At 48.8% G+C, this 24,977-nt stretch overlaps 8 protein-coding genes across 8 annotated transcripts; 3 read left to right on the forward strand and 5 right to left on the reverse strand.

The window, feature by feature from the left end:
* Positions 1–232: 232 nt before the first annotated feature.
* Positions 233–3,256, forward strand: ANOM_008289 (nonribosomal peptide synthase Pes1; the record flags this gene model as incomplete). Its single annotated transcript, XM_015553545.1, has 1 exon — positions 233–3,256. A coding segment is annotated over one exon (3,024 nt), but the record flags the coding sequence as incomplete, so codon positions are not given.
* Positions 3,257–3,872: 616 nt separating this feature from the next.
* ANOM_008290 (putative MSF drug transporter) lies at positions 3,873–9,162 on the reverse strand (the record flags this gene model as incomplete). Its single annotated transcript, XM_015553546.1, has 12 exons — positions 9,072–9,162; positions 8,976–8,993; positions 8,828–8,904; positions 8,660–8,726; positions 7,600–8,603; positions 7,525–7,544; positions 6,757–7,435; positions 5,410–5,794; positions 5,328–5,349; positions 5,179–5,270; positions 4,786–5,117; positions 3,873–4,727 (listed from the first exon to the last, which is right to left on the reverse strand). Exons 7-12 carry the CDS (start codon positions 7,369–7,371, stop codon positions 3,873–3,875), a joined length of 2,301 nt encoding a protein of 766 aa, XP_015403846.1. The 5' UTR covers positions 7,372–7,435; positions 7,525–7,544; positions 7,600–8,603; positions 8,660–8,726; positions 8,828–8,904; positions 8,976–8,993; positions 9,072–9,162.
* Positions 9,163–10,130: 968 nt separating this feature from the next.
* On the forward strand, positions 10,131–10,647 carry ANOM_008291 (proteasome regulatory particle lid subunit SEM1; the record flags this gene model as incomplete). Its single annotated transcript, XM_015553547.1, has 3 exons — positions 10,131–10,242; positions 10,371–10,488; positions 10,614–10,647. 3 exons carry the CDS (start codon positions 10,131–10,133, stop codon positions 10,645–10,647), a joined length of 264 nt encoding a protein of 87 aa, XP_015403848.1.
* A 585-nt stretch (positions 10,648–11,232) lies between these two features.
* On the reverse strand, positions 11,233–12,797 carry pgkA (phosphoglycerate kinase pgkA; the record flags this gene model as incomplete). Its single annotated transcript, XM_015553548.1, has 4 exons — positions 12,696–12,797; positions 12,553–12,631; positions 12,060–12,480; positions 11,233–11,999 (listed from the first exon to the last, which is right to left on the reverse strand). Exons 2-4 carry the CDS (start codon positions 12,616–12,618, stop codon positions 11,233–11,235), a joined length of 1,254 nt encoding a protein of 417 aa, XP_015403844.1. The 5' UTR covers positions 12,619–12,631; positions 12,696–12,797.
* Positions 12,798–13,395: 598 nt separating this feature from the next.
* ANOM_008293 (Mpv17/PMP22 family protein) lies at positions 13,396–14,864 on the reverse strand. Its single transcript, XM_015553549.1, has 5 exons — positions 14,480–14,864; positions 14,287–14,377; positions 14,203–14,228; positions 13,579–14,139; positions 13,396–13,503 (listed from the first exon to the last, which is right to left on the reverse strand). The coding sequence occupies exons 1-5, from the start codon at positions 14,543–14,545 to the stop codon at positions 13,432–13,434; spliced, it is 816 nt and encodes a 271-aa protein (XP_015403845.1). The 5' UTR covers positions 14,546–14,864; the 3' UTR covers positions 13,396–13,431.
* Positions 14,865–15,262: 398 nt separating this feature from the next.
* On the reverse strand, positions 15,263–17,186 carry ANOM_008294 (TRAPP trafficking subunit Trs65 domain-containing protein; the record flags this gene model as incomplete). The annotated part of the gene is made up of 4 exons (XM_015553550.1): positions 15,263–15,434; positions 15,505–16,627; positions 16,679–16,951; positions 17,012–17,186. 4 exons carry the CDS (start codon positions 17,184–17,186, stop codon positions 15,263–15,265), a joined length of 1,743 nt encoding a protein of 580 aa, XP_015403843.1.
* A 230-nt stretch (positions 17,187–17,416) lies between these two features.
* On the forward strand, positions 17,417–20,037 carry ANOM_008295 (snoRNA-splicing protein PRP40; the record flags this gene model as incomplete). Its single annotated transcript, XM_015553551.1, has 4 exons — positions 17,417–17,614; positions 17,671–17,825; positions 17,899–18,952; positions 19,003–20,037. The coding sequence occupies exons 1-4, from the start codon at positions 17,477–17,479 to the stop codon at positions 20,035–20,037; spliced, it is 2,382 nt and encodes a 793-aa protein (XP_015403847.1). The 5' UTR covers positions 17,417–17,476.
* Positions 20,038–21,705: 1,668 nt separating this feature from the next.
* ANOM_008296 (ATP-binding cassette domain-containing protein) lies at positions 21,706–24,407 on the reverse strand (the record flags this gene model as incomplete). Its single annotated transcript, XM_015553552.1, has 9 exons — positions 24,287–24,407; positions 24,165–24,230; positions 24,071–24,095; positions 23,988–23,999; positions 23,525–23,927; positions 23,306–23,467; positions 23,153–23,249; positions 22,008–23,096; positions 21,706–21,967 (listed from the first exon to the last, which is right to left on the reverse strand). Exons 2-9 carry the CDS (start codon positions 24,182–24,184, stop codon positions 21,706–21,708), a joined length of 2,070 nt encoding a protein of 689 aa, XP_015403841.1. The 5' UTR covers positions 24,185–24,230; positions 24,287–24,407.
* Positions 24,408–24,977: the final 570 nt, after the last annotated feature.

Genomic DNA, 24,977 nt, shown 5'->3' on the forward strand with positions numbered 1-24,977 from the left:
TCAGGGACCTGGCATTGGCATACAACAACCAGCTCCCTGCAGGATCCGGGCCTCGCTACAGTGACTATATTAAGTACACCAGGAGCCAAGCACATGACAAAGCGTTGCAACACTGGAAACAATACCTCACCGGAGCTCGTCCCTGCCATCTCTCGTTCTCTACTAAGTCAAGCGGTGATCGTCAGCTAGGCTCTTATTTAATGAGCTTTAACCGCTTCGGTGAATTGCAGAAGTCTGCGAAAGTAATTCCGTCACTCTTGCTAACCTAACGCTTTCGGCCTGGGCACTTGTTCTTCGGAGCTTCACGGGTTCAGACGACATCTGCTTTGGCTATCCTTCCGCTGGTCGTGATTCCCCCGTTCCTGGAATCCACGATGCTGTTGGTATTTTCATTAACATGCTGTGCTGTAGAGTCAAGTTCACGTCGGGTCAGACATTAGAGGATGTCTCCAAGTTGGTACAGAGTGATTATATTGGAAACCTTCCACACCAGAACTGCTCCCTGGCACAGATCCAGCATGATCTTGGCCAACAAGGACAGTCACTTTTCAACACAACTCTATCCATCCAAAATCGTTCAGGTCCTCAAGACTCCGGTGACAAGATTATATCATTTGAGATGCAAAGGGCACATGATCCGACCGAGTATCCTGTCACTGTAAATGTTGAAACAACTAAGGGCCGTGAGGGCATCATGCTTAGATACTGGAAGGACACAGTGTCCGACAGTCAAGCGAAGGACTTGGCAAATGCTATTGCTAAAGTCTTTACGTGCTTTATTGAGCGCCCGTCCAGACTGGTATCGGAACTCAAGCTTGCCCCAAGCCATGATTCCTCGGCTATGAGTAACTCTGCTTTGATGGACTCGGACGTGCTCAACAGTGATGCTCTAAAGAAGTTGATTGACATCCGCGTCAATGAGATAATCACCCGAATGCTCAAGGAGGGAACGCTAGCTATACCTACCGTTCATGAGCTTCATATTGAAGCATCGGAGGGTTCATTCACAACGAAACGGATGCCTCGTGAAGGGAATCTTTCTGACTCTACGCTGACCTTGACCAACTGTAGTAGAACGTCAACAGATACTAGGGAATCAACTGACCTTGAGAAACGGCTATGGTCGCTGTGGAGTTCTGCACTAGGCCTATCTCCTAGCATTGTCAACCGCAAAGGCAGTTTCTTCAAGCTAGGCGGCGATAGTATAACTGCTATGAAAATGGTTGGCGCTGCTAGAGAGGAAGGTCTCTCGTTGAGTGTAGCAGATGTCTTCGGCAATCCGGTGTTCGAGGATATGCTGGCCATAGTCGTTGCTAAGGATACACCCGCAGTGTTTGAAACTCATACACAGGCCATTCAGCTCAGTGAGAAAGTCCCAGAGTCACCGGTCGTCATCACCAGGGCAGTTTCACCCGACGAGATATCCGTGCTGCGGCCTGTGCCAATCGACGATTCATCTTTGCAGTCCAGCATCTGCTCCAAGATTGGTGTCTTCCGAGGTGGAATTGCCGACGTTCTCCCCGTTACAGACTTCCAGGCTATGTCAATCACCGCAAGTCTCTTCAAGTCCAGGTGGATGTTGAACTACTTCTTCCTTGATGGTAAAGGTCCATTGGACATTAGACGACTTAGAGAAAGTTTCTTGCAAGTTGTCGACGCTTTCGATATCCTTCGGACCGTGTTTGTCTGCTTCCATGGCCAATTCTTCCAGGTTGTGCTGAGAAAGATGCGGCCAATGATTGTCGTTCACGAGACGGAGCAGAGTCTGGATGAGTACACTGAGTCCCTACAACAGCGTGACCGAGAACAGGATCCCCGACAAGGCGAACAATATGTGCAGTTCTACGTCGTGAAGAAGAAGAATACCGATCATCATCGTATCCTGATCAGAATGTCTCACACTCAGTTTGACGGCGTCTGCCTGCCACGAATCATGTCGGCCATCAAAATGGGCTACGAGGGCAGCCCTATTCCCCCAACATCCTCTTTCTCGAACTACATGCGCATGCTCCCTGGCAGTATCACTCCAGAACATTATCAGCATTGGTCGACACTTCTACAGGGCTCTAGGATGACCGATATCATCAGAAGACAGACACCCAACAACTTCCAACACATCGGCTCTTTCACGGCGCAGAAGAAGGCCATCGAGATCTCAGCTACAGTTATCGGCGACGTCACGCTCGCCACGGTCATGCAGTCAGCCTGGGCCATGACACTGGCCAAGCTCTCTGCACAATCCGACGTCGTATTCGGCCTCACCATCAGCGGCCGAAACACAGCCATCCCGGGTATTGAAAGCACCGTCGGACCCTGTCTTAACATGATCCCAGTCAGAGTCAATTTCGGAGACCGTTGGACCGGCCTCGACATATTCCGCTACCTCCAAGATCAACAAGTCGCCAACATGCCGTACGAGTCCCTGGGATTCAGAGAAATAATCCGCAACTGCACCGACTGGCCCGACTCCACATTCTTCACCACCTCCGTCTTCCACCAGAACGTCGAGTACGAGGGCCACATGCAGCTCGACGACAACATGTACCGGATGGGCGGCGTGGGCGTCGTCGACAACTTCACCGACATCACGGTAGTATCCAAGCCAACAGGCGACGGCAAGCTGGACATCACGCTCGCCTACTCCGAAAGAAGCGCAATCAACACCGCCTTCGCCGCGAAGATCCTCGACATGCTCTGCGAAACCGCACACAGCCTCATCACCAACCCCCAAATCGCCCTCCCCTCACCATCCACCCTCCGCTCCCTGCCCTGCCAAGTCATCGACGACCTCCCCAGACCAACAGAAGAGCACTTCCTCACCTCCAACCTCAACAGCAGAAGCATCTCCGAGCTCCTCGTCCACTCCGACATCCTCAACAAAACCTGGCAAGATGTCCTCCCGAACAGACACCCGGAGACCCCCCGGCCGCCCTTCCAACTCAACTCCTCGTTCTTCGGCCTGGGCGGCGACATCTTCAGCATGGGCCAGCTGGCCTGGGGTCTCGAGCAAGAAGGTCTCCATGTTCGCCTCGAGGAATTACTCGAGCATCCTACTTTCCTGGGCCATCTGGCTGTGCTGGCTTTGCATAATGCCAAACAGGAGAATTTGGTGGAGAGGACGAGGACCGTTGAGAGCACAGCTCGTGTCCCGTCTGTCTCTGTTAAGGGGAGGATGAAGAGTGCCAATTGGAATCCTCTTGGTAAGGCTCTTACCTTGGCCAGGAGGTTTACTACGAAACGGAGTACGAAGTCTTGATTATATTGTTGTGGGGTGTGGTTGGTTGAGGATTTGCTTTTCTTACCTTTATGTTCCAATTCCATCCTTCCACAAAAAACAAAAAAGAAAAGAAAAAACAAAGAAAGAAAGAAAAAAAACAAAAGAATACACAGGGGAGATAGAGAGCAAGAGAAGAAAAAACCAAATATTGAGAAAAAGAAGAGCGAAAAAAAGAAAAAGAAAAAGAACGGAACCAGCCTCCATCCCTCACTTATTTGTCCAAATTGGTGACTTTTGTTACACATTCATTCTATTTTCTTTATCTTATATAACCTTTGTGACTTTTGTCCAACAGGGCCACTTTCCTTCCACTATTCATTTTGAGACTACACATTTATATTTGTATTCATTGCCATAATTGATATTAAACCAAGTTGTTATTATTCGCATATAATCAGTCCCGTAATTAAAGAATCGCCTGTATCCCAAGTCACAGCTCTGGTATCTCTAGAGGATCACGAAAACAACAATAACTTTTATCCTTGCTTCGCCAAGGGGTATATGAAGCACGAATCAACAGAAATAAAACATTACTCAACCATATCTATTGAACATGATGTCGTCATAATCATTTAGTCACGAAGACAGCGGGCGCTCAGTGTCCATATACAGAATCACGAGACCACTCCCCAGCAGCTCTGATGCGCTTTCCAAAGATGTAAAACAAGTACGGAATGGGTATAAGGGCAACTGAAACAAAGCCCAGCACACTAGCAGCCCAGGGTACACCCAGCTTGCGAAACATGATACTGGCGAAGAGCGGGAAACAGCCGGCAAAGACACTCCGGAGGAAAGTATTAGCTGCCACAGCGCTCGCGGAGACTTTCTGGAAGGTGTCGATCAGATAGTTGAGGGCGGCTTGGAAGATGGTGAAGAAGCCGAAGCCCATCATCACGGCACCTATTATGGGGCCGATCCAGTGAATGTCTGGTTGACCGGTCCAGCCGAACACGAACATGCCTGCGGCGAAGAAAACGGATCCTAGCATCATTGGGGGAAGGCGGGCTTCCGGAACGGGGAAATTGTTGTTTGCTTTGAAGCGCTTGACGTAAAACTTTTGGTTGAGGAGGTTGACGGCCGCGCCGAAGAGGATTCCGACTAGGTATCCCAGGAATGGCAATGCGCCGACAACTTGATTCCAGCCTCGGACTTCTTGGAATTCAACGGGGAAAGCGGCCAAACTGAGGTAGATGATACCGTAAACGAATGAGGCGTAAAGGGCAACCAAGAAACAAATTGGGGTTGTCAGGAGCTGGAAGGGGCGGATGAGGTATTTGTTGCCGAGTTCTTTGAATGTGACATCCCATTCCTCGTGGCGCGCGTGGAGAGCCCAGTTACCGCTTTCAAATCGAAGTCTCTGGGCCTTGTAGACTAATAGTACCGGAGGGTAGCTTTCATCTAGGAACAGAACGTCCATCAGGAGGAAGAACATCATCATTATACCGGTGAGCTGGAAGAATAGATGTTAGAGTCTGTCGGTGATGGTACGAATAAAAGGTAGCACTGACATATTCAGTCCATCTCCAACCAAGATAGCTTTGAACGATTGCACCACCAACGATGGGTCCCAGCACCGGTCCTCCAACTACGGCCATAGCATAACCAACAATGGCTGCTCCTCGCTGTTCCGCGGTCCAGATATCACTCAGAACACCGCCAGTGTTAGTGACAGGTGCCGAACCAAAGAATCCGGTGAAAAACCGAGTGATCATAACAGTTTGCAGATCTTTGGCGGTAGCGGTACCAAAGGAGAATACAGCGGCAATGAAGTATGGGGCTAAAACGGCGGGTTTACGCCCATAGACTTCAGACAACGGTGCCCATACAAGCGGACCGAGCCCTAAAGTGGCATTAGCCAAGGATACCTTAATGTGGGTGAGATTTCTAGCATTAGAACCTACCAAATCCGAACAGCAGCAATGCTGTACCAAGAGTACCAACTTCCTCGCCAACACCGAATTCCGCATCGACTTGTCTCGTGCCTGTGGAGTAGCTGTCCTTGTGTCAGTATGCTATTACGGAAAACATAAAATAAGGCACTGGATCATACATCGAACTGGCCCAAGTCGCACCTGTAATTCAAGCTTTGTTAGAACTCTATAGAATTATTATGGAGGCAAAGAGCTACATACCCATTGTTGTCAGCCCATATAATACAGTGGTGATAGCCTTTTTCCTAAAACTCCAGTTAAGCGGGAGATATGGGTCATCAGGCCCATCAAAGTCCACAATCACATCAGTCGATGTTTTGGTATGTGTCAGAGGGTGCGTGAAGCGTGCAGTCTGACCAGGTTCTCGACTGCGAATTCTTGAAACTACCGACTGCGCGCGTTGTTCAAAGACTGACAGGGCAGAGGCCGCCGTGCTCTGCTTCTCCAGCGCTGTGTTGGGCCGTTCATCGTAGTTGGTGCGCCGCTGCTCTAGTGAATTGCTATCATCGTCGAGAGAGCTATGCAATGAAGAGCGTTCTTCGTCTCTTGTCATGGCTTCATTCACAAATGACGTAGATAACGCAGGCTGCCAAGAAAATTCTGTAAGGTATTGAAGAGTCCCCAAGGTATGATTTCCCGGTGAGACAGGAGTGGTAAACGCAAATTGGCGTACAAGAGCAACCGAGCAGTGTGATTAAACGTCACTGGTTCCAGGCAAAATCGAAAGTCTAGGCAATTCGAGCGATTTTGACAGGAACCAGAACTATATAAAGTTCTTCTCCAACGGCCGGCGACAAAGCTGTCTTAACCGAGTCACCACTCCGAGACCGTAATCGGACGTCCGACCACATCTTCATTTGCCGGTAAATTCATTCGCCGCTAAGTTAGTTATGTAGTGGGGTCGCAGCTCGGCTGAAGCCCGTATTGATGATCATTCACCCGCAGTCACCAGCAATCCAGGGATGCCAGTGGAAGTCCAATCGTGACATCTTATTAGTCGCTGCTCGGTTTTTTCAAAGCTAATTGTAGTTGAGTGGCATAATATCCGCGTTCAACTCATTCGCCAAGCCTGCTGAACCACTCTGCGGAATATTTTCCGAGAGCGTTTTGGACGCTAAAAAGGACGATCGCTGGGGAAAGACCAAGAAAAGTGGACCGGGTCCATCGTGTGTCACGTGAGACGTCTAGGGACTGCAAAGCCATCTTAAATAACATGACGCTCATGCGCAGTTTCTTGACTCATAAGTAATCAAGAATGTACCCGCGATATCTTCGAACGAAATATTAACGTTTCAACCAAATACAAGCAAGCCATAGGCAACCTGTGTAGGACAGAGGGGGTAACAAAGCTGTCTATGAGTTGAGCCATGTTTCAATAGTCTGTTGGGCAGTTGCGGTAATTCCTCAAACCACCATGTAGTCCTCTATTCATATATTCTACCCATCGTATATCTTGCAAAGAGAGCTCATGCAGATACATGTATATGATCGTAATACATAAATTCATCAATTGGTGGGAGTAGAGTGCCTGCTCTCCCACTTGCGCACTGCCTCCATGGCAGCGGTCACCTTGAGACCAATACGAGCGTCCAGCTCGTAGCTTTCCCACCTCGCAGCCTTTTCAAGGTATTCCTTGCACTCCCGCACCTGCTGTCTTTCGAGTGGTGTAACTTCCTCGTTGTTAGCAGCCTTGGACTCGGTAGCCGGAGCATCGTGAGCGGCTATATAACCGGCACGTTCCATCCAGAGATTAGCCGCCATCTCGAAATGGGCCACTGGATGAATCCAGTTGTCCTTAAGATGACCGGTGAACAGAGACTTGTCATGGTTGAGGACAGACTCTTTAAGCAATTGTCGGGACTCGTCATGTTTACGCATCGCACGCAAGTTGGCGGCACGCAATAGCTGTAGAATTGCCTTCTCTTCGGGGCCTTCTCGGGACCACATCTTGTTTTCGTCGCTTTCGGACCAGGCGAGCTTCTGCATTGATTCCTCTAGCTGTGCTTGTGTCATCCGGCTATGTCCGTTCCAAAAGAAGATCATCTCTTCGATGGGATCAACGCCGACTGCCTCCACAAGGGGCACACTCCACTCCTTCGCTCGCGCTTCCCACTTGGCAATTTTTCGTGCAACGAATACGTCGAAAGGTAATTGTCGTGCCATGAAGCGTTTCTTTCCGGCAAACGTTGGCGCAGTGCGGAAGTACTCTGTAGCTTTTTTGCGTGCTCTTCAGCCTGTTTAGCGTCTGTTACGATAGTGCTCCGGTATAAGGAGAGATGAGATGCTCCTGCAATATAATAGTATAATGAGCGAGACCAGGAGTTCAACTCCACACACTAAGCGCTCGTTAGCAGGTTCATACACAAGTTCCGCTTGAAGAGGAGCTCAAACCTCGAGAAATGCTTCTGCACACAATTCATACTTGTGAAGGTACATCGCATTCAAGCTCCGCTCAAACACCCGCAAAGCCTCGACCTGCTTGAGCGGACTGCGTTCTTTACCGCATAGAAGCTCCAGAGATCTTTCCAAATTCTTGTTCGCCCCTTCCATCCTGGACTCTTCGAGCAGCCAGAGCTGACTCTTGGGGAATCGCTGCCTCATCTGCGCTAATAGGGCCTCGAGCCTCTGCTGAGGATAGCCCTGCACGTCGCCCTGCTCTCCCGGAACTGGGTCTGGCATAATATCGCAGTATCGGACGAAACCATTATAATAACCGAGGATCGCAAAAGCAGCAAGTGCCCCGATCAAATTGTTGAACTTACTAGCTTGCCATAGCATCCTCAGTCCCCGCTCTTTATCTCCGTAGAATCCAATGATGCTGAGCAGTTTGCTGAAGGCCGGAGGAACCATGGAGATAACAAGAAGAAGAATACCAAAACAAAAGTTAGAACCAGAGTGCACGAAGACATCAATCTGGTTTTTGAAGATATCAGAATCGGGATCGTGGCTAAGCATATCCGCGGGATTAGGCGTCGATGACTCAATCGACTGCCTAGATTTGCTGCTATCCTGAGAGATACTTAGATCAGACAACCTTTGGGATAGCCCTTTAGCCTCCACGGTGGCTGTCGGGTCGGGTTTGGATGCTTCGCCTTGGTCTGCAGGAGACACACTACCGGAAATTGACTGCATATATGCCTGCTCCATCTTGAGGATGCCGTCTAGCGTGATGTATGCCTTTCTCATTTTATAGAACCCTTTGATACTTTCTGTAAGGCTCTCATTAAGCACACCCACAACAGCACTCATGAGCTGAGCCATCGCCTGACAAAGAGCGAACTCGGTGCCCGGCGAATAAATCGGTGAGTGGTAAGTGTTAGGAGCATGGGAGTTGTGCTGAGCCTTATGTTGATCATTGGCTGCACTGGTCTCGGCCGTATTGAGTCGTTCCGATGCTGCCAGGGGTCAGTGATCAACCTAGTTCTTGCCGAGAGACCAAGAATCCACGGACCTTGGCGCATAATCTCCTGTTCAAATCCCAGTGTCGCCCGGATAAATGCAACAACCCCTCGTCCAAGCTATAAATGAAGAAAAGGGGGTTGTAAGTAAAAGCATCCAAAGTGTCGCTGTGGATCCGAAAGAGCGGTGGTAATGCTCCTCCATCACAGATAATACACACATTGTGAAAAGACGAAATTCCTTCCGAAAGGCCATCTTCGGCGCCGTCAACGTCATCATTCAGGATTAGGGTTGCAGCTATTTTCGGATAACATGAGTATATATCTTGACGGTGTTTCGGGCATCCACGGTAAATGAGAAGTACATACCCCGCATAGCATCCTCAACTACACATTCGACGAGACACAAATCAGTACATCACTGCACGCATAGCACATTGAGGCGATTGCTAAAGAAACACTCACGGTCCCGCAATTCAACCAACGAGTCCAAAGATTGCGTCGAGGCATTGGCACCAGCCTTCTTGCCATATAACCACGAGCCTACTTTGAGCATGGCGAAGGGTGCAGGTCGCGCGAACCGTCGCAAATGGATACGAGATGGAACGAAAGATGGATTGAAATCGTAATCAATTTTTCTCAGACGTCAGAGCGCAAGCCGGAGGGGAGCAAACCCCAAGAGACGGAAGCAAACAGAATGGGAAGAATATAGTATACTCTCCCATCAGATACGGTTCAAGGATGTGAAAGGGTTCCAGGAACATAACCTTCTGGGATACAGGAAGGAAAAGCGGGAAATCAAGAACAATATGTAGGAAAGAAAAAGAAGGTCATGGTCATAAGAGCCGCGATAAGTAAGATGAATGGGTTAAGTACGGAGTAGAGCCGTGGTCCACTATGGCGGCGAGGCGGAGCATTCGGCCATGCGATAAAGGGTAAAGAACCATGACCTGCCAGTGGATGGAAGGACCTAGTACTGTTAATACCTTGGTTTAATGAGAATATTATGAACGCATACATTCTCTTCTTTGGTCCCATTCAGTGAATTAATTCGGTAGGCGTATATCCGATCAGTCCTGGTTTTGCTACTTTAACTTTTATGCGGGCTTTTTTTTCCTTTTGATTTAATTGTGAACTTAAGAATTACTAGTTAAGAGATCTCAAAACCCACAGTGTCTCCGACAGTTCCGAGAGCCTCAAAAAGGGTGTGTACTTCCTTTTTGTGTAGAAATGGACGTTAATTAGTCACAAACCGGGTTGGCCTTAACTAACTACTACTAATTGTCGGTCTTGGCTTTCAGGTGTCTGGCGTCAGTGACCAACCCAAAGCCCTCGATCGCTCTCTGCGCTTCTTTACAGAAAGCAACAACCAAAAGCCCTCTCCCATCAACTCTAATAATCACCACCTGTTTAGCTCCGGTTCTTTCCCATTCGAGCTATTCCTGAATACCCACACTTAAAAAGCCTATCTGGTTGACCACCTATTCTTCTACTCCGAACACATCGTTCTCACCCCCACCCACCATGTCGAACTCAACGCAATCCCACGATAAGCCCGAAGCTTCGCAGCAACCCCAACAGCAGAAGCCCCCCGTGTTGGAGGAAGACGATGAATTCGAGGATTTCCCCGTTGAAGGTCAGACAATATCAGTGCATTCCGCCCGGTGAAAATAGCAAGGAAGACCAGCGACCGGATTGCGTTACTGCAAGCTTCGATTGCTTCGTGAAATGAGAGTTGCGCTGACCGACGGTTTCTGTCTGCAGACTGGCCACAAGAAGAAACCGAACAAGCATCTGGATCAGCGAACGGCGCAAATGGTCACCTGTGGGAGGAAAGCTGGGATGATGATGATGCGGCCGAGGACTTCTCGAAGCAGTTGAAGTGCGTATTGGTCCCCTATGGTGGCCACGGTGGCCCCAGCTCCAGCTGTTGCTAGGAGCTCGGTGTCACTGTGGTTATTCACATTACTTCATGATATGGTACTAATATTGTTGGTTTGATTGCAGGGAGGAACTGAAGAAGGTCGAAGCATCCCGTTAGTATGCAGAGTGGCGTGGTATCGGTTCGCGAGATGAATGACAGCTCAATGAATTAATTGACCGTGGAATTACAATTATATCAAGACGAAACGCTATACATAACCTCACAACGGGGCTAAGCTAGATCTCGATGCTCGAAGAATTTACTTCAAGTCTTCTTTGAACTGCACTATATTGGGATTGAGGATGTGCAGTGAGGCGGCAACCTATGACGGGATACTTGACAGCAGGCTTACAAGCGAGAAGAGGTGGCGACAGTTTTTTTTCGTCACGTATCCTATATTACAATATAATTGTGAAACGAATCCAAACTCCCTCCCACACCAGGTTGAGCTCCGTCGTCCAACCTTAGTTGCTCTAAAACAATCACAGCTTAGGACCCAACACTATGTTATAACACTCTATCATCAGAACCTTCCTTATCATGACAAAAATATGAACAGAATGGCTAATTTTGGATTAATTTATCATCTCATGTACATTACATTTATGAAAGTTAAACGTCGCTCATAAGCGAGAAGACATGCTGGACACGAAGAGAAACTGTCCGACGCTTCCCCCTTTCAACACATTATTTGCGTTTCGCTTACTTACTTGACAGAGCAGAAACACCAGGGAGCTCCTTGCCCTCAAGAAGCTCCAAGGAAGCACCACCACCGGTGGAGACGTGGCTGAGCTTGTCCTCAGCCTTGTACTTGGCGGCGACGGTTGCGGTGTCACCACCACCGATGATGACAATGGCACCAGACTGTGCAGCCGCAACAGCAGCATCGAGGGTCTTCTTGGTAGCGTTGGCGAATGGCTCCAATTCGAAGACACCGGGAGGGCCGTTCCAGAGGATGGTCTTGGCCTCGGCAATGGTCTTCTTGTACAGCTCAACACTCTTCTCACCGACATCCAGACCCATGTATCCATCGGGGATACCGTCAGCATCGGTGGCATAGCCAGTCTTGGCATCAGCGGCGAACTTGTCAGCAGTCACGTAGTCGACGGGCAGAACAATCTCGACGTTGTTCTTCTTGGCCTTCTCAACGATATCGCCGACAATCTTGCTACCGGCCTCGTCAAACAAGCTGTTGCCGATCTTGACGTTCTCGAGGGTCTTCTTGAAAGTGAAGGCCATAGCACCAGTGATGATCAAACTGTTGACCTTGGGCAACAGGTTGTCGATCAGCTGGATCTTGTCAGAGACCTTGGCACCTCCCAGAATGGCCAGGAAGGGGCGCTGGGGGCTTTCCAAAGCCTTGGCGAAGTACTCAAGTTCCTTCTTCACCAGGAAGCCAGAAGCCTTCTGGGGCAGGTCGACACCAACCATCGAGCTGTGAGCACGGTGGGCAGTTCCGAAAGCGTCGTCTAAGAGATAAAGGTTAGCATAGGAAGACAAACCTCGATTGGAAATCCTAAAGAACTTACTGATGTAGATATCACCAAGAGCAGTCAATCCCTTACGGAACTCTTCGACCTTCTCCTTGTCGGCCTTGACCTTCTTGCCCTCGGCATCCTTGGAGCTACCCTCCTCCTCGGCGTGGAAACGCAGGTTCTCAAGGAGGATGATCTGGCCGCCGGTGGCCTTGTTCACAGTCTCTTCAGTATCCTTGCCGACGCAGTTCTCGGCGAAGATGACGCTCTTGCCAAGCAGCTTCTCCAGCTCAGCAGCGACAGGCTTCAGGCTGTACTTGGGGTTGACCTTGCCATCGGGGCGGCCGAGGTGGGACATGAGCACAACGGCCTTAGCACCATTCTCAATAGCATATTTGATGGTAGGCAGAGCACCGACGATACGCTGGTTGTTGGTGATGTTCTTTTCCGCATCGAGAGGGACGTTGAAGTCGACCTATTAGTTGTCAAACATTAGCATTGGCTGGTCCGCACGAATGATCGGGTTTCATTTGGTGTAGGTACATACACGGATCAAGACGCGCTTGTCCTTGAGGTCGACATCGGTGATGGCAAGCTTGTTGGAGAGAGACATTATGGACGATGTTCTATCACAAAAGGTGGGGGTGGTCAGCGTGGAAGGTCAGAGCAGCAAGAAGGTGGGCGGAGTACCTTTTAAATGAGCGAGGGGAAGACTAGAAATACTCAATACGTTTCACGGTGAACAGCAGTCTCCTGATAGAAGCGATCGGTTCAGCGGCGGGGTAGAGGCACATTGTTTTGTCTCGTTTGGTGGGGCCACCGGTGAGAGATTCGCTGACGCATCGGACTGTTGCGGGACTGATGTCAATGATGACGGAAGGGTCCGGGGACCTCAGGGCCCTCTAGATGTTTGCATTCTCGATAGCCTCGGATCTAGCTAATGTAGATCGCTTTGCTTCAAGTAATGGAATTATATACTACCGCTCTGCCGTTCTCGTACGTAAGTGTAGAGGGGTCCTGCCCCTCCCTCTTGCCTATTTCTCCTTACCTTATCCGAGGAGTGGAAACAGAAAGAATCATCCATGGCACTTCATCGATTGGCACTATACCACCTCAACGTCTACGGCGAGAATCATATGACAAAGCTCAGTGAAACAATGTGTAGATGGTGTTACACCTTGTTTAATGATATGCGTGTGAAAACAACCAGTAGTGAAATTGACACCTTTTGAACCGTCCCACCGAAAGGGGAAAGACCTAGACACCAGCCATAAGAATAAGGCAGCAGAACCCCAACGATGATATACAACGCCCGGAAAACATCTAGTGACACAAGAAAAACTAAAATAGAGAGCGGCAGATATGAAATGACTGACGATCCGAAACCCACCCGAAACCATTCATGTCATCATCGCAGGTGATTTAATCAATCTTCCTCAGAAGAGTTGGTCAAGGACAGGTACGCAGTCCAAGCGATACCAATAGAGGACACAAAGGGCTACAGAAGAGAACAATGAAGTCAGCCTTATACAGTCTCGGATTGTTGTCTTGGGGTAACAATGCAACAACTTACAATTTGAAATTGGATTGGAACGACCCGGAAGTTAAGAACCTGTACAGCTGGCCAGAGGACGAAATTGGCCTTAAGAGTAGGGAGGTAAACGTCCTGGAATTTACGGGTCAAGGCTCTACGCCCACCGCCTTCAGCGAGTGTCATGAAGGTGAAGAAACACACCAGACCTGTAGCGCTGTTAGCATCCCATGCATCCTGCAGTCCGTAGATAGCCGTACCGAAAGGCGCGAAGAGCAACTGATCTACAGCAACTCGCTTCAAGGCCGGAATGGTCGGGTTTTTCTTGGTGAGAGGGAATGTCCGAGATAAAAATCCGAACCACTTGAACTGGATCGGTGCCATGAAGAAACCATATGACATGAACCGGGTCAGTCGCTCAAAATCAAAAGGCGGAGGCAACTGTCTCGCGTGGCCCAGCTCCCCAAGAGCCGGTGGCTTCTCCTTATCAAGATCGTGAATTTCGATTGAGATGAGATCACCAGGATCATAATTCGGTCGGCCCGGTCGAGTTCTGAACGCCGTAATCAGCTGCGCAACTGTATCCGCAACTCCGCCAAGAACCTACAGAATTCAAGATTAGTTGTGTTTGCCGAAAACAAAGACGCTATCATAAGGGATATTTACCGCATTGGTCACCATAGTAGTCAACACTACAGACTGGATTAGCTTGTTGCCTTTGATGCGTTTAGGTACCAATAAGAGGCTTACCCGGCTTCTCCGCATAGTAGGAGTTGAATTTGGCCGCCAACCGCATCGCAACCGCCATTTCGATGAGGAAGATTATGCTGTGGAGCAAGGGCTATATACAAGAAGTTAATAAGTTGTCAGTGGTTGTGCAAGAAAGATACGGGTTGTATATCAAAGGTGTTTGTAAAAAAGCCATGAATGTTCTAACACTTACCAAACGGCCATAGATGTATCTCCGGTTGAGTCCATCCAGAATTCTTCGACGCGCCGCGGAGAACATGGTGAAGCTAATTAAAACCGAAAATTAATAGATAATGGGAGTGGAAAAGGATCGAAGGCGAAGGCAAGATTCCGCTCGGCGGGATCCAGCCAGTATGACGCAAAGGAGAGGTCAAGGGCAAAAGAAGGGAGGCAAGTCGGACAAGAAACCCACAACGCTAACCCAGTAAAAATATATGGAATATGGACCGACGTCAGAGGGATAGGTCTCCACTAAATAGCTAGTGATGAAGGTCGATCACCCTGTCCAGCTTGGGAGGATGGAATCTTGATGGGGTTTCAGATTGTCGTGTGTCAGTGTCAAGAGGCAATAAGGCTGCCGTACCTATTTAATTCAAGTGGTGGTATTGCGGGCGCGTAGATCCAATCCCACTCTGAATCAGCTGCCCAGTCATTGTGTCCGCCTTGCCGCCGCCTTCCGCTTTGCATAATTTTTCTGTCTCTGGGGCCGAATCATTAGTTTGAATAATAGACTGGTTCACTGTAAGATTTACCAGCCGAGAATATATTTTTGGCCCCTTTTTTTCTTTTACTGTCTTTTATTATCGCTTCCATTGTTATAAATAGTATGTAATAATGGAAGTGTTGCTCCAGAATACTCTCCCTGCATGTTAGCCGCCGGTTTCTAAATCACATGAAAGTCTAGATTATATGAACACAGGAGGCTTTCCTGCCTTCCATGACGATATTGTGTATGTACGGTACTCTAAGTCGTATCCTAAGGTGGTATTCCTTTCCTATCAAAGGATAGGATATCCGGGAGATCTTTGATGTCTGTCGTCTCATTCGTGTTGACCTCCACAAGACGCACGGCCTCTAAATGGAGCGCCCCCACTGCCAACGGAAGCAGCTTTAGTTCTGTCGCAAAACATGTTCCTGGTAGAAGTGGACTATCCAAACACATCGAATCAGTCTATCTGTAATATAAGTAGATCATTTGCGCAGTTAGGTAAGACTTACCCGACCCGGAGATCCGTGCTCAGACAGACCAGTTCGGCCTCTTGCCCTGCCACACTCTTCTGCATGGCATGAACGATATTATCATCTGTCACGGCCTCGGCAACTTGATCCTCCCGTCGACTTGTGAGCGAAGAAGACGATGGTCGGGCTACGTGACTCCTTGGATCGGCTCGCTTCCTTCGTGGAATGGCAATCAAAGCGAATTTACGAGGCGTTGTTGACCGATTGACAATGAAAACGTTCCAAGAGAAGGGTTTCCCGACCACCACACTCGCAGGGCCAGAAAATGACACGGTTACTCCCATATCTGCTACAGAATACGCCCTTTCTCGGAAGGAGCTTCTGCTAGGAGGCCCTCCGGTTGCAGTGTTGGATTGATTCGGCGTCATAGGAAGACTAGCGGGCCGGTTGGTCCGTTGCAAAGCCTGACTCGGTCCACCAAACGTAGGGTTGAGGGCCATGGAAAAATCAACATTTGTCCTCCATTGCATCAGAATCTGCGGGTTGCAATTGTCTGATAGTTTAATAGTGGCCTCCAAACGGATGTCCAAGATGCTGACCATCACCGTTGTCGAGGGATTAGGATCTGGGCCATATTCTGGTGTCAGTTTATACACTAAAGTAACGTCATCCCGTGGACGACACGATATGGGCGGAACTAGCTCTGAAGCATCAGAGAGGGTTTCGATTTTCCCATCTGACATGTGGAGTTCTGCTTTATCGAAGACAACTTCACAACTGAGGAACGGTGTCACCTCAAAATCAAGGCTTGCCACGGTTGTTGGCCGTCCAGAATAAGAATTCAACCGAGAGTATCGTATCCTTGCACTGGCTGCAGGCACAACCCGTATCGGATGACCTGATTGTTGCTGGACGTTATAAATAGGATCTTCGCTATTTTGTGCTGGTACAACTCGCAGAAGTCTAGACGCTGGCAGAAAAGGATCCTTGTGTGGGAAAGCGTTATCAGACGACAATGGCTGCAGAATGTTTATAGATGCGGGAATCAATGAAGGAAGATAGTCGTCGTCGCGGGACTCCTGTTGTCGACTTTCAGACGGATTGAGGCTAACGGATGCAATAAATAGAAGAGAGGGGTGCTGAATCCGTATGCGAGGGCGTTCTGGCATGGTTAGTGAAATGAGTAGTAGACTTTAGACATGGCGGCCCATACTGAGAAATGTCTCAATGCTCCAAATCACGTAGACATGGTTACCGCTCCCTGCCTCTCCTTCAAATTCATTCACTACTACCAGCGGCTCTTCATCTCTGTTAACGACCCCTGAGAATATTAGGTCCCTAGTAGGTGTAGGGTTCTCAGCAACTGTTTCAGCTGGATCGATGGCGAAGACGTCGAGCCTCACTTCCAGGTGCTGAAGATGCTGTTTTAGGCTCGCCTGCGAGCAGTTGGAGAGTCTCAAAACGATGCGGGCGGTGCAGAACTCATCTGTATAATACTATCTATGAGTAAGAGACAGCTCGAGTAGGAGACCAGGTATCTGCGTACCAAAGAATAGAAGTGAGCGCTGAGGTACAAATGAGAGAACAGACGATAAATCATCCGCTCCCCCTTCCAAGGCAGACGTCAGCGCCGCCTCCAGATCTATATCTGAAGCATGCGGGACAACTGTATCTAACACAGAATGTCTTAGAAATTCCCCAGGGATTTCGAGGCTCGGCATTGTGAGAACAACTACCGCATACCCATCTGCCGATTAGCGGTAGCAAGCGACACGCGACAATCACGAAATTTAGAGTGAACTGCTCAATGGACTCTGTCAATGTACGTCCAATTTAAAAAGAGTTTCGAGGGTTGTCGGAGATGATGCTCGGTGTATGGGGCACGGGTGCAAACAATACAAACATCTTTGATTGAAACGAAGGCAGAGCTTCGGACACTACTTTTTCGAGCTTCGCGCGTGTTCCATCTGAGCAACAGCACTGTTCCTCTGGGGAACTTTCCACAAACATTATGAATCCGATGAATGGCCCAGGGGCGCCTTCTCTTTGGCAGGAGGCTCGCAACACCGATGGAAGGGTATACTATTACAATGTCCAGACAAAAGCCACACAATGGAATAAGCCTGCGGAGTTGATGACGCCCGTCGAGGTACGTTTCCTCCCATACTCCACGTTTGTATATACTAACCTTGTCTCATTCGATAGCGTGCTTTGGCGAATCAACCATGGAAAGAGTATACTGCCGATGGTGGTCGAAAGTACTGGTACAATACGGAGACCAAGCAAAGCACTTGGGAGATACCAGATGTCTATAAAAATGCTTTGGCGCAAGCTCAGACGGCCCAACCTCCGCCCGCAGCGTATGTCTTTTGATCTCAGAGCATTTTATATATCTTTTTTCTTGGATCTTCACGTACTAACTCATGCGCATAGGGCGCCAACGTTTGTGGCAGGCGGTGTTAGCTCATTTTCCTCGTATCCACAGCAGCGTGAACGCGACGACTACGACCGAGGATATGGTGATAGGCGTGGCGGATATGGCTCTGGTGATGCCAATGGGCTTGTGGCTGCCCCTATGTTGGGAGCGACTACAGAGCCAGAGTACGGCTCACTTGAGGAGGCAGAAAATGCGTTCATGAAAATGCTCAGACGCCACAATGTACAACCCGATTGGTCTTGGGAGCAAACTATTCGCGCAACGGTTAAGGATCCTCAATACCGTGCTCTGAAAGACCCCAAAGACCGCAAGGCAGCCTTTGAAAAATACGCGGTCGAGGTTCGCATGCAGGAAAAGGATCGGGCGAAAGAAAGATTCGCTAAGCTCAGAGCAGATTTCAATACCATGCTGAAGCGTCATCCTGAAATCAAGCATTATAGTCGCTGGAAGACCATTCGGCCGATTATTGAGGGCGAGACTATCTTCAGATCTACGGATGATGAGGATGAAAGGCGCCAATTATTCGAGGAGTACGTTCTTGAACTCAAGAAAGAGCACGCCGAACAGGAATCCGTTAAGCGCAAAGCTGCAATGGATGAGCTGGTGAACATCTTGAAGTCACTCGAGCTCGAGCCGTACACACGGTGGTCTGAAGCGCATGCGATCATTCAGTCAAATGACCAGGTGCAAAATGACGATAAGTTCAAATCCCTCAGCAAGTCAGATATTTTGACTGTCTTTGAAAACCATATCAAGTCTCTTGAACGGGCATTCAATGATGCGCGTCAACAACAGAAAGCCGCAAAGGCAAGAAAAGAGCGCCATGCTCGTGAGCAGTTTACTGAACTTCTGAAAGAGCTGAGGTCTCAGGGCAAGATCAAGGCCGGCAGCAAATGGATGAATATCTACCCATTGATTAAAGAAGACCCGCGTTATCTTGGAATCTTGGGTAATTCGGGTTCATCCCCCCTAGATCTCTTTTGGGATGTGGTTGAGGAAGAAGAGCGGTCACTTCGAGGCCCGCGAAATGATGTTTTGGATGTTCTTGATGTGAGTAACCCTCACTTATATGTCTCTGTCTACTAACACACCTTTCACAGGACAAACGCTTTGATGTTACGCCCAAGACTACCTTTGAGGAATTCCATGCTGTCGTGCTTGCTGATCGCCGCACAGCTAATCTTGATCAAGAGATCCTTCAACTTATCTTCCAGCGCATTCAGGATAAAGCAATTCGACGTACTGAAGAGGAAAAGCATGCGGCTGATCGTCATCAGCGCCGTGCTGTTGATGCCCTACGCTCGCGGATTAAACGTCTGGAGCCTCCTGTCCGACAGACAGATACTTGGGAACAAGTGCGGCCCAGGGTTGAAAAATACGAGGAATATAAGGCCATCGAATCAGATGAGCTTCGACAGGCTGCATTTGACAAGGTCATTCGCCGCCTAAAGGAGAAGGAAGAGGACACTGATCGGGACCGTGACCGAGATCGTGGTAGCCGACGTGATCATTATGACCGCAGTGAGCGTGATCATCGTAGTTATAGAGGCGAGAGGCGAGGCGCTTCTAGTCGCCTTAGTCGTACCCCGGAGCCAGATGCGTACGAGGCAGACCGGCGTAAAGCCCAGGCAGACCGCGAGCGTTCCTACCGGAAAGTTAGTGGGCTCTCACCGGTACGAGAGAGGCGAGAAGAACGTGATCGAGAAAGGGACCGAGATAGGGACCGCTACCGCGAACGTGACCGTGACCGCGAGCGTGATCGTGATCGTGATCGTGAACGAAGCACTCGTTCTCTCAGTCACTATGACCGCGAACGCCGCGACCGGGAAGAAGAGCGTGAAAGACTCTATCGCACCCGCGGTGATCCACGGGGCAATCGGGACGAACTGGACTACGGTGCGGACACTCGAAGCACCGTCAGCAATGACCGTCGGCGCAGGCGTGATAGCGACACAGAAAGCGTTGCCAGTCGCTCTGCTAAACGGTATCGTCGTGACAGCCGCGAACGGGAGCGCAGTGGAGGTCCCAAGCGTGACAAAGACCGTCGCGAGCGCACCCCAGCCGTAGAGGAGGCCAAGAAGGAGGAGAAGGCTGTTCATTCTGGTAGTGAGGAAGGGGAGATCGAGGAAGATTAAGTATTTTTAAGTATTATTATGAATGGGTATGCAGTTAGGAAGTCAATACATCAATTTCAAGTGAACAAAAAGGGCTCTAGGCACTGGCAATATAACGGTTATTCCAACCTCTTGACATTCAACACGTGCACTAGACTATCCAGCACTCGGATCATCGTTTTTCTCTCGCTACTCGAGTACAGTCCCTAAGCTCAGCCCTTTGGGGTCCATAGCAGAGCATACTCCGAGCAGCCTACCTAGCCTTGATATCAATATGTCCGCCCCAAGGCTAGCAGTACCCAGTGCCTCTTAATGATGACCTCGGTTAATTACACGTATGTGCCCAGATAGTTTGTAATTCTCCAAGCGCATAGTCCAAAACAGTCTACCTATGCTAGGTAATAGATGGTTGAACATATATCCAGTATCTCTCTTGTCAAAAGAAAGACAAATTGTCTTGCCCCAATCCATAGTCCTTCTAATGAACCACAATATATGATTCAGATCTATCTAACACCTCAACAACAACAATCCTTCTAAGAAGATCAATGACAAGAAACATCCAGTGCCTTTATCATAGGATACCAAAATATTGTCACGAACCTTCTTTTTGTTCAAGACAGGTCATGTTGAACGAGTCTGCGGGTTTACTCAAACCTGGACTTGTATTGCAGAGTTGTCTTAGAGATCAGATTCGGTACATCTTTCCAGAGCTTGCAGAGAGATCATTATGTGCTGTTCATGATATATTTCCTGTTTTATTTTGTCCTGTGCTCCGTATTTTCCAGATACACAGGTTCATCAAGGCTTGGGGTACTGATCCATACCCAAGTCTCTGAAAACGCAATGGAAGACACGGCTTTCAGTTGGAAGGTATCTTAAACACAGAGAAAGGCGCCTCTTGCTGATGGATCTATTTTGGTTTGTATATGCTGCCATTTAGAACCAGATGTTGGTTGTTCTCTTGAGACGGGAAGATATATATCCATATCCAGGCTTAGTTACTATCCGGGGTATTTGAGCACTAACAGTTAAACAAATATGTCATCAGGAGTGCGTAAAAGACGAAAAAGAAACTTAAAATATACTATACATCACTATTGTAAGAGACAACTCTTGTCTGATCAGAGACTTCACAGAGGTCGTCGATTAGACCAGGGCCCATTAGATACTAACGATCTTTGCAACGGCACTTGGGATACAAAAGGTCTGACTCACTGGAATCTCTTAATTCCATACATAACCAGGTACTTTGGCGTACCCAGTATCACACCCAAATTGCAATATGTGAATACTCCCTACTTCATTTGACTACCATATATACAATACGTGTAAGCAACAAGGCTATTTCACGGACAAGTGAAGAATATGAACTATGGTCAGCTATCTTGACCTATATCCAGTCCCTTTGCCTTCGCTGAATCATCTACATGCCGGTCAAGTGACCATCTATGCCATAAAATCATCAAAACTTTTTGACAATCACAACTCCGAATGATCACGCCATCCAAAAAACCATTACCCAAAAATCCCCCATTTGAACTAGGGTCCTATGTCTCCACGTACGAAAATGGCGAAGACAAAAAGATAAATTTAGCGGACAGAGGTGTGGGTGTGGGTGTGAGAAGGACAACAATGAGACGACAACCGGACGCAGCAAAGCGGACTGGAACAGGTAGACCACCGGCCCTAGTCATTGTTGTCTTCTTCATCGTCTTCCTCCTCCGAAGCACCATCCATATCACCAAGAGGGCGCACACCACGAAGACGGCGCCGCCTAGTTCGAGTTGAAGCCTTGGTAACGCCGAAAAACGCCACTAACCGAAGGTCCCTCCGTTTCCCGCGACGTGGATCTTGCCGCCGGTGGGGGTCGCGATCATCATAATCTCTATGACGGTCGCGGTCACGCTTCCCTGGGACAACCTTTTCAACTCTCGTCTTCCAAGAAGAACTAAGGATATAAACGTCAGCATAAAATTTGTGTGCAATACTAACTCAGTAGACTTACGTAGTTGCCGCTCAACTTCTGTTCCTGGTCCATCTGACTCTGGTACTTGTTGATACGAGGACGGTAACTGTTGGGATCACGACGGAAGGTAACATCCAGACTCCGCAAGAAACTGTTGCAACCGGTAACCAGAGACTCGGGGGTGTTGGCATGCGCATCGATGGAAGGCTTTCCGTCGAAAACAATGACTCTGTCAGCAAGATAAGTCGACATGATAAAATCGTGCTCGACGATGAAAGCGGTCTTCTTGGTGTGCATGATGAAACGCTTGATGACCCTCGCGGCCACGATACGCTGCTCGGAGTCGAGATAAGCACTAGGCTCGTCAATCAAGTAAATGTCGGCGGGAATTCCGAGAGCTAGGACGATAGCAACACGCTGCAATTCACCACCGGACAGGTTCTGAACTTCCTGGTCAATGAAATCATCGATCTTGAGGGGCTTATAGACATCGGTCTGGAACTGTGGGGACAAGAAAGCCGCCTTGATACGCTTGAAGAACAACTGACGAACAGTGCCTTGGAACTTGGGGGTAATCTTCTGAGGCTTCATGCTGATGTTCAACTTGGGTACTGAGACACCGTTATCGGGCTTCTCGGCGCCAGCAAGCATCTTACAGAAGGTGGTCTTGCCGGTACCATTCTCTCCCATCATGACGACAATCTCCGAGTCTGTAAAGTTACCGGCATCAATCTTCAAGTGGAAGTTACCAAGAGTCTTCTCCATGCTTGGATAGCTGAAAGCACGGTCCCTGTTAACCAGGAAGTCATCACCTGCTTCGGCGAGACGGAAGGTGAGAGATTCCTCTCGGAATCGAAGGTTCTCAGTTGGGATATGACCATCCAAGAAGATATTGATACCTTCACGAACCGAAGAGGGCAATGTGACCACACCATAAACTGCAGGTCTTCCGTAAAGCACGCAAACAAAATCGGAAAGGTAGTCAAGGACAGCCAAATCGTGCTCAACAACGATAACATAGTCATCGGGTCGCAGAAGCTCTCGAATGGTACGGGCGGCAGCGAGACGTTGTTTGACATCAAGATAAGAAGAGGGTTCGTCAAACATGTAACTATAACTCTGTCAGAACCAAAGTGACAAGCATAAAATCAGACAAATCCGTCTTACACGTCGGCCTTTTGGACGCAAACCAGGCCAATGGCGAATCGCTGAAGCTCTCCTCCAGAAAGATGGCCAATGTCACGTCCGTGAACTTGCCGAAGCTCTGTGAAAAAGTCCTGGTTAGCGATGGAACGAGCCAAGAGTGTAAGTTCTACATACCAAGGACATCAAGGATGTGGTCCATGTTGTCCATCTGAGCACGAGCTTTGATGAGGTCGCCGACATTCTGGACTGGACCCTTCACTGCTCTAGGGATCTGGTCGACATACTGAGGCTTCACAACGGCCTTCAGGTTGTCTTCCAACACCTTGGTAAAATAGTCTACATAATTTTAGCAACCGTTATTTCCTTCCCACACGGCTCCAAAGTGAAACATACTCTGCAGTTCGGAACCACGGAAATATTTCAGGATATCTTCCCAGTCAGGAGGGTTGTCATAACGTCCAAGGTTAGGCTTCAGCTTTCCGCTAAGAATCTTCAGAGCGGTACTCTTTCCGATACCGTTTGTACCGACGAGACCAAGGACCTGTCCGGGGCGAGGCATGGGAAGACGGTGAAGCTTGAAACTGTTCGCGGAGTAACGGTGGGTGACCTCGGTTTCCAAATTGGTCGGCAAGTTGATAATATGGATCGCACCGAAAGGACATTTCTTAGGACAGATACCGCAACCGATACAGAGGCGCTCGGAAATGAAGGCGATCTTCGATTCGGGGGTGACTTCGATACAAAGCTTACCCGTACGGACGACGGGGCAAGACTTCTTACATTCCTGGCGACATTTCTGAGAATATATAAGTATCAACCTGTAAATGGAAATAGAAAGCAGGTGTGTGCCGCGTACCTTCGGTTTGCACTGATTAAAGTATGCGTGAGCAAAAAAGTCGTATACCTATACAATCGACAGCGGGGCACTTTCGAACTTACTTTGTCACTGTTGACAATAGCAATTCTATAAACAAAATCGGATTAGGAAATGCTTCTGTGTATATGGCATTAATTACATCACAAGGGACCATACCTGGTAAGCTTGTCAGACATGGTGCCTGTTCAAGTCGTTTCGACGCGCAAATGGGTAGACCGATGGCTATATATATGTATAAGTAGATGTAAGAGCAATGTCTGCAGTGGAGTGGCCTCTACCGGGCAGAAAAGTTGACACTGCTCCAGTCGTGCTGGCAGAAGGCAAGAGACACCAGATAACCGCGCGATCAGATTGCCAGCAGGTACTGAAGTGGAGGAAAGGATAGTGCTGAAAGGCCTCGAGAAAGAGGGGCTTGGAGAAGAAAACTATGTCAGGCATTGTGGGCAACCGTGCCTGCCTCAGGCATAAAGCATGACTGCATTATTTCCTCCGGTTATGATTGGTGAGTGGGTGCGCCCCCGATTTTTCTCCGGAATATCATATGATCCGTCATATAGAATCACGTGATACAACGGTGCCACGAAGCCTATTGGAGTCTCGCTTGTGCCGGCGCTAAGCCACACAGAGGATGGTGGGCTGTGACAGCCTGAAGGATCAGGCTGCCAGCCAATCCCTTCACGGAGACTTGCTCACCTCCAGCCGACGTACAACTCTCTTTCTACTCCCTCATCATATTCTCAGCGGTCTTCATTTCTCGCCCTCTCCACCACTTCATCCCCCCCCCTCTTCCCCACCTGGCTCCATTCCTTTTTCACCATTATTTCCCTCAATTTATCCTGCCTTGGGGTCACCAAGCTATGGATTGTGAGTATTTTATTCTTCTTTTCTAGCCTTTTCAGACGTGTCCTGGTACTGTCGGCTGGGGTACTTCTCCACGGTCTCGACCCACCGAGAAACACAAGAATTCCT

The sequence above is a fragment of the Aspergillus nomiae genome (assembly GCF_001204775.2).
Source record: "Aspergillus nomiae NRRL 13137 chromosome Unknown contig00305, whole genome shotgun sequence".
In the NCBI taxonomy this organism is placed as follows: domain Eukaryota; kingdom Fungi; phylum Ascomycota; class Eurotiomycetes; order Eurotiales; family Aspergillaceae; genus Aspergillus; species Aspergillus nomiae.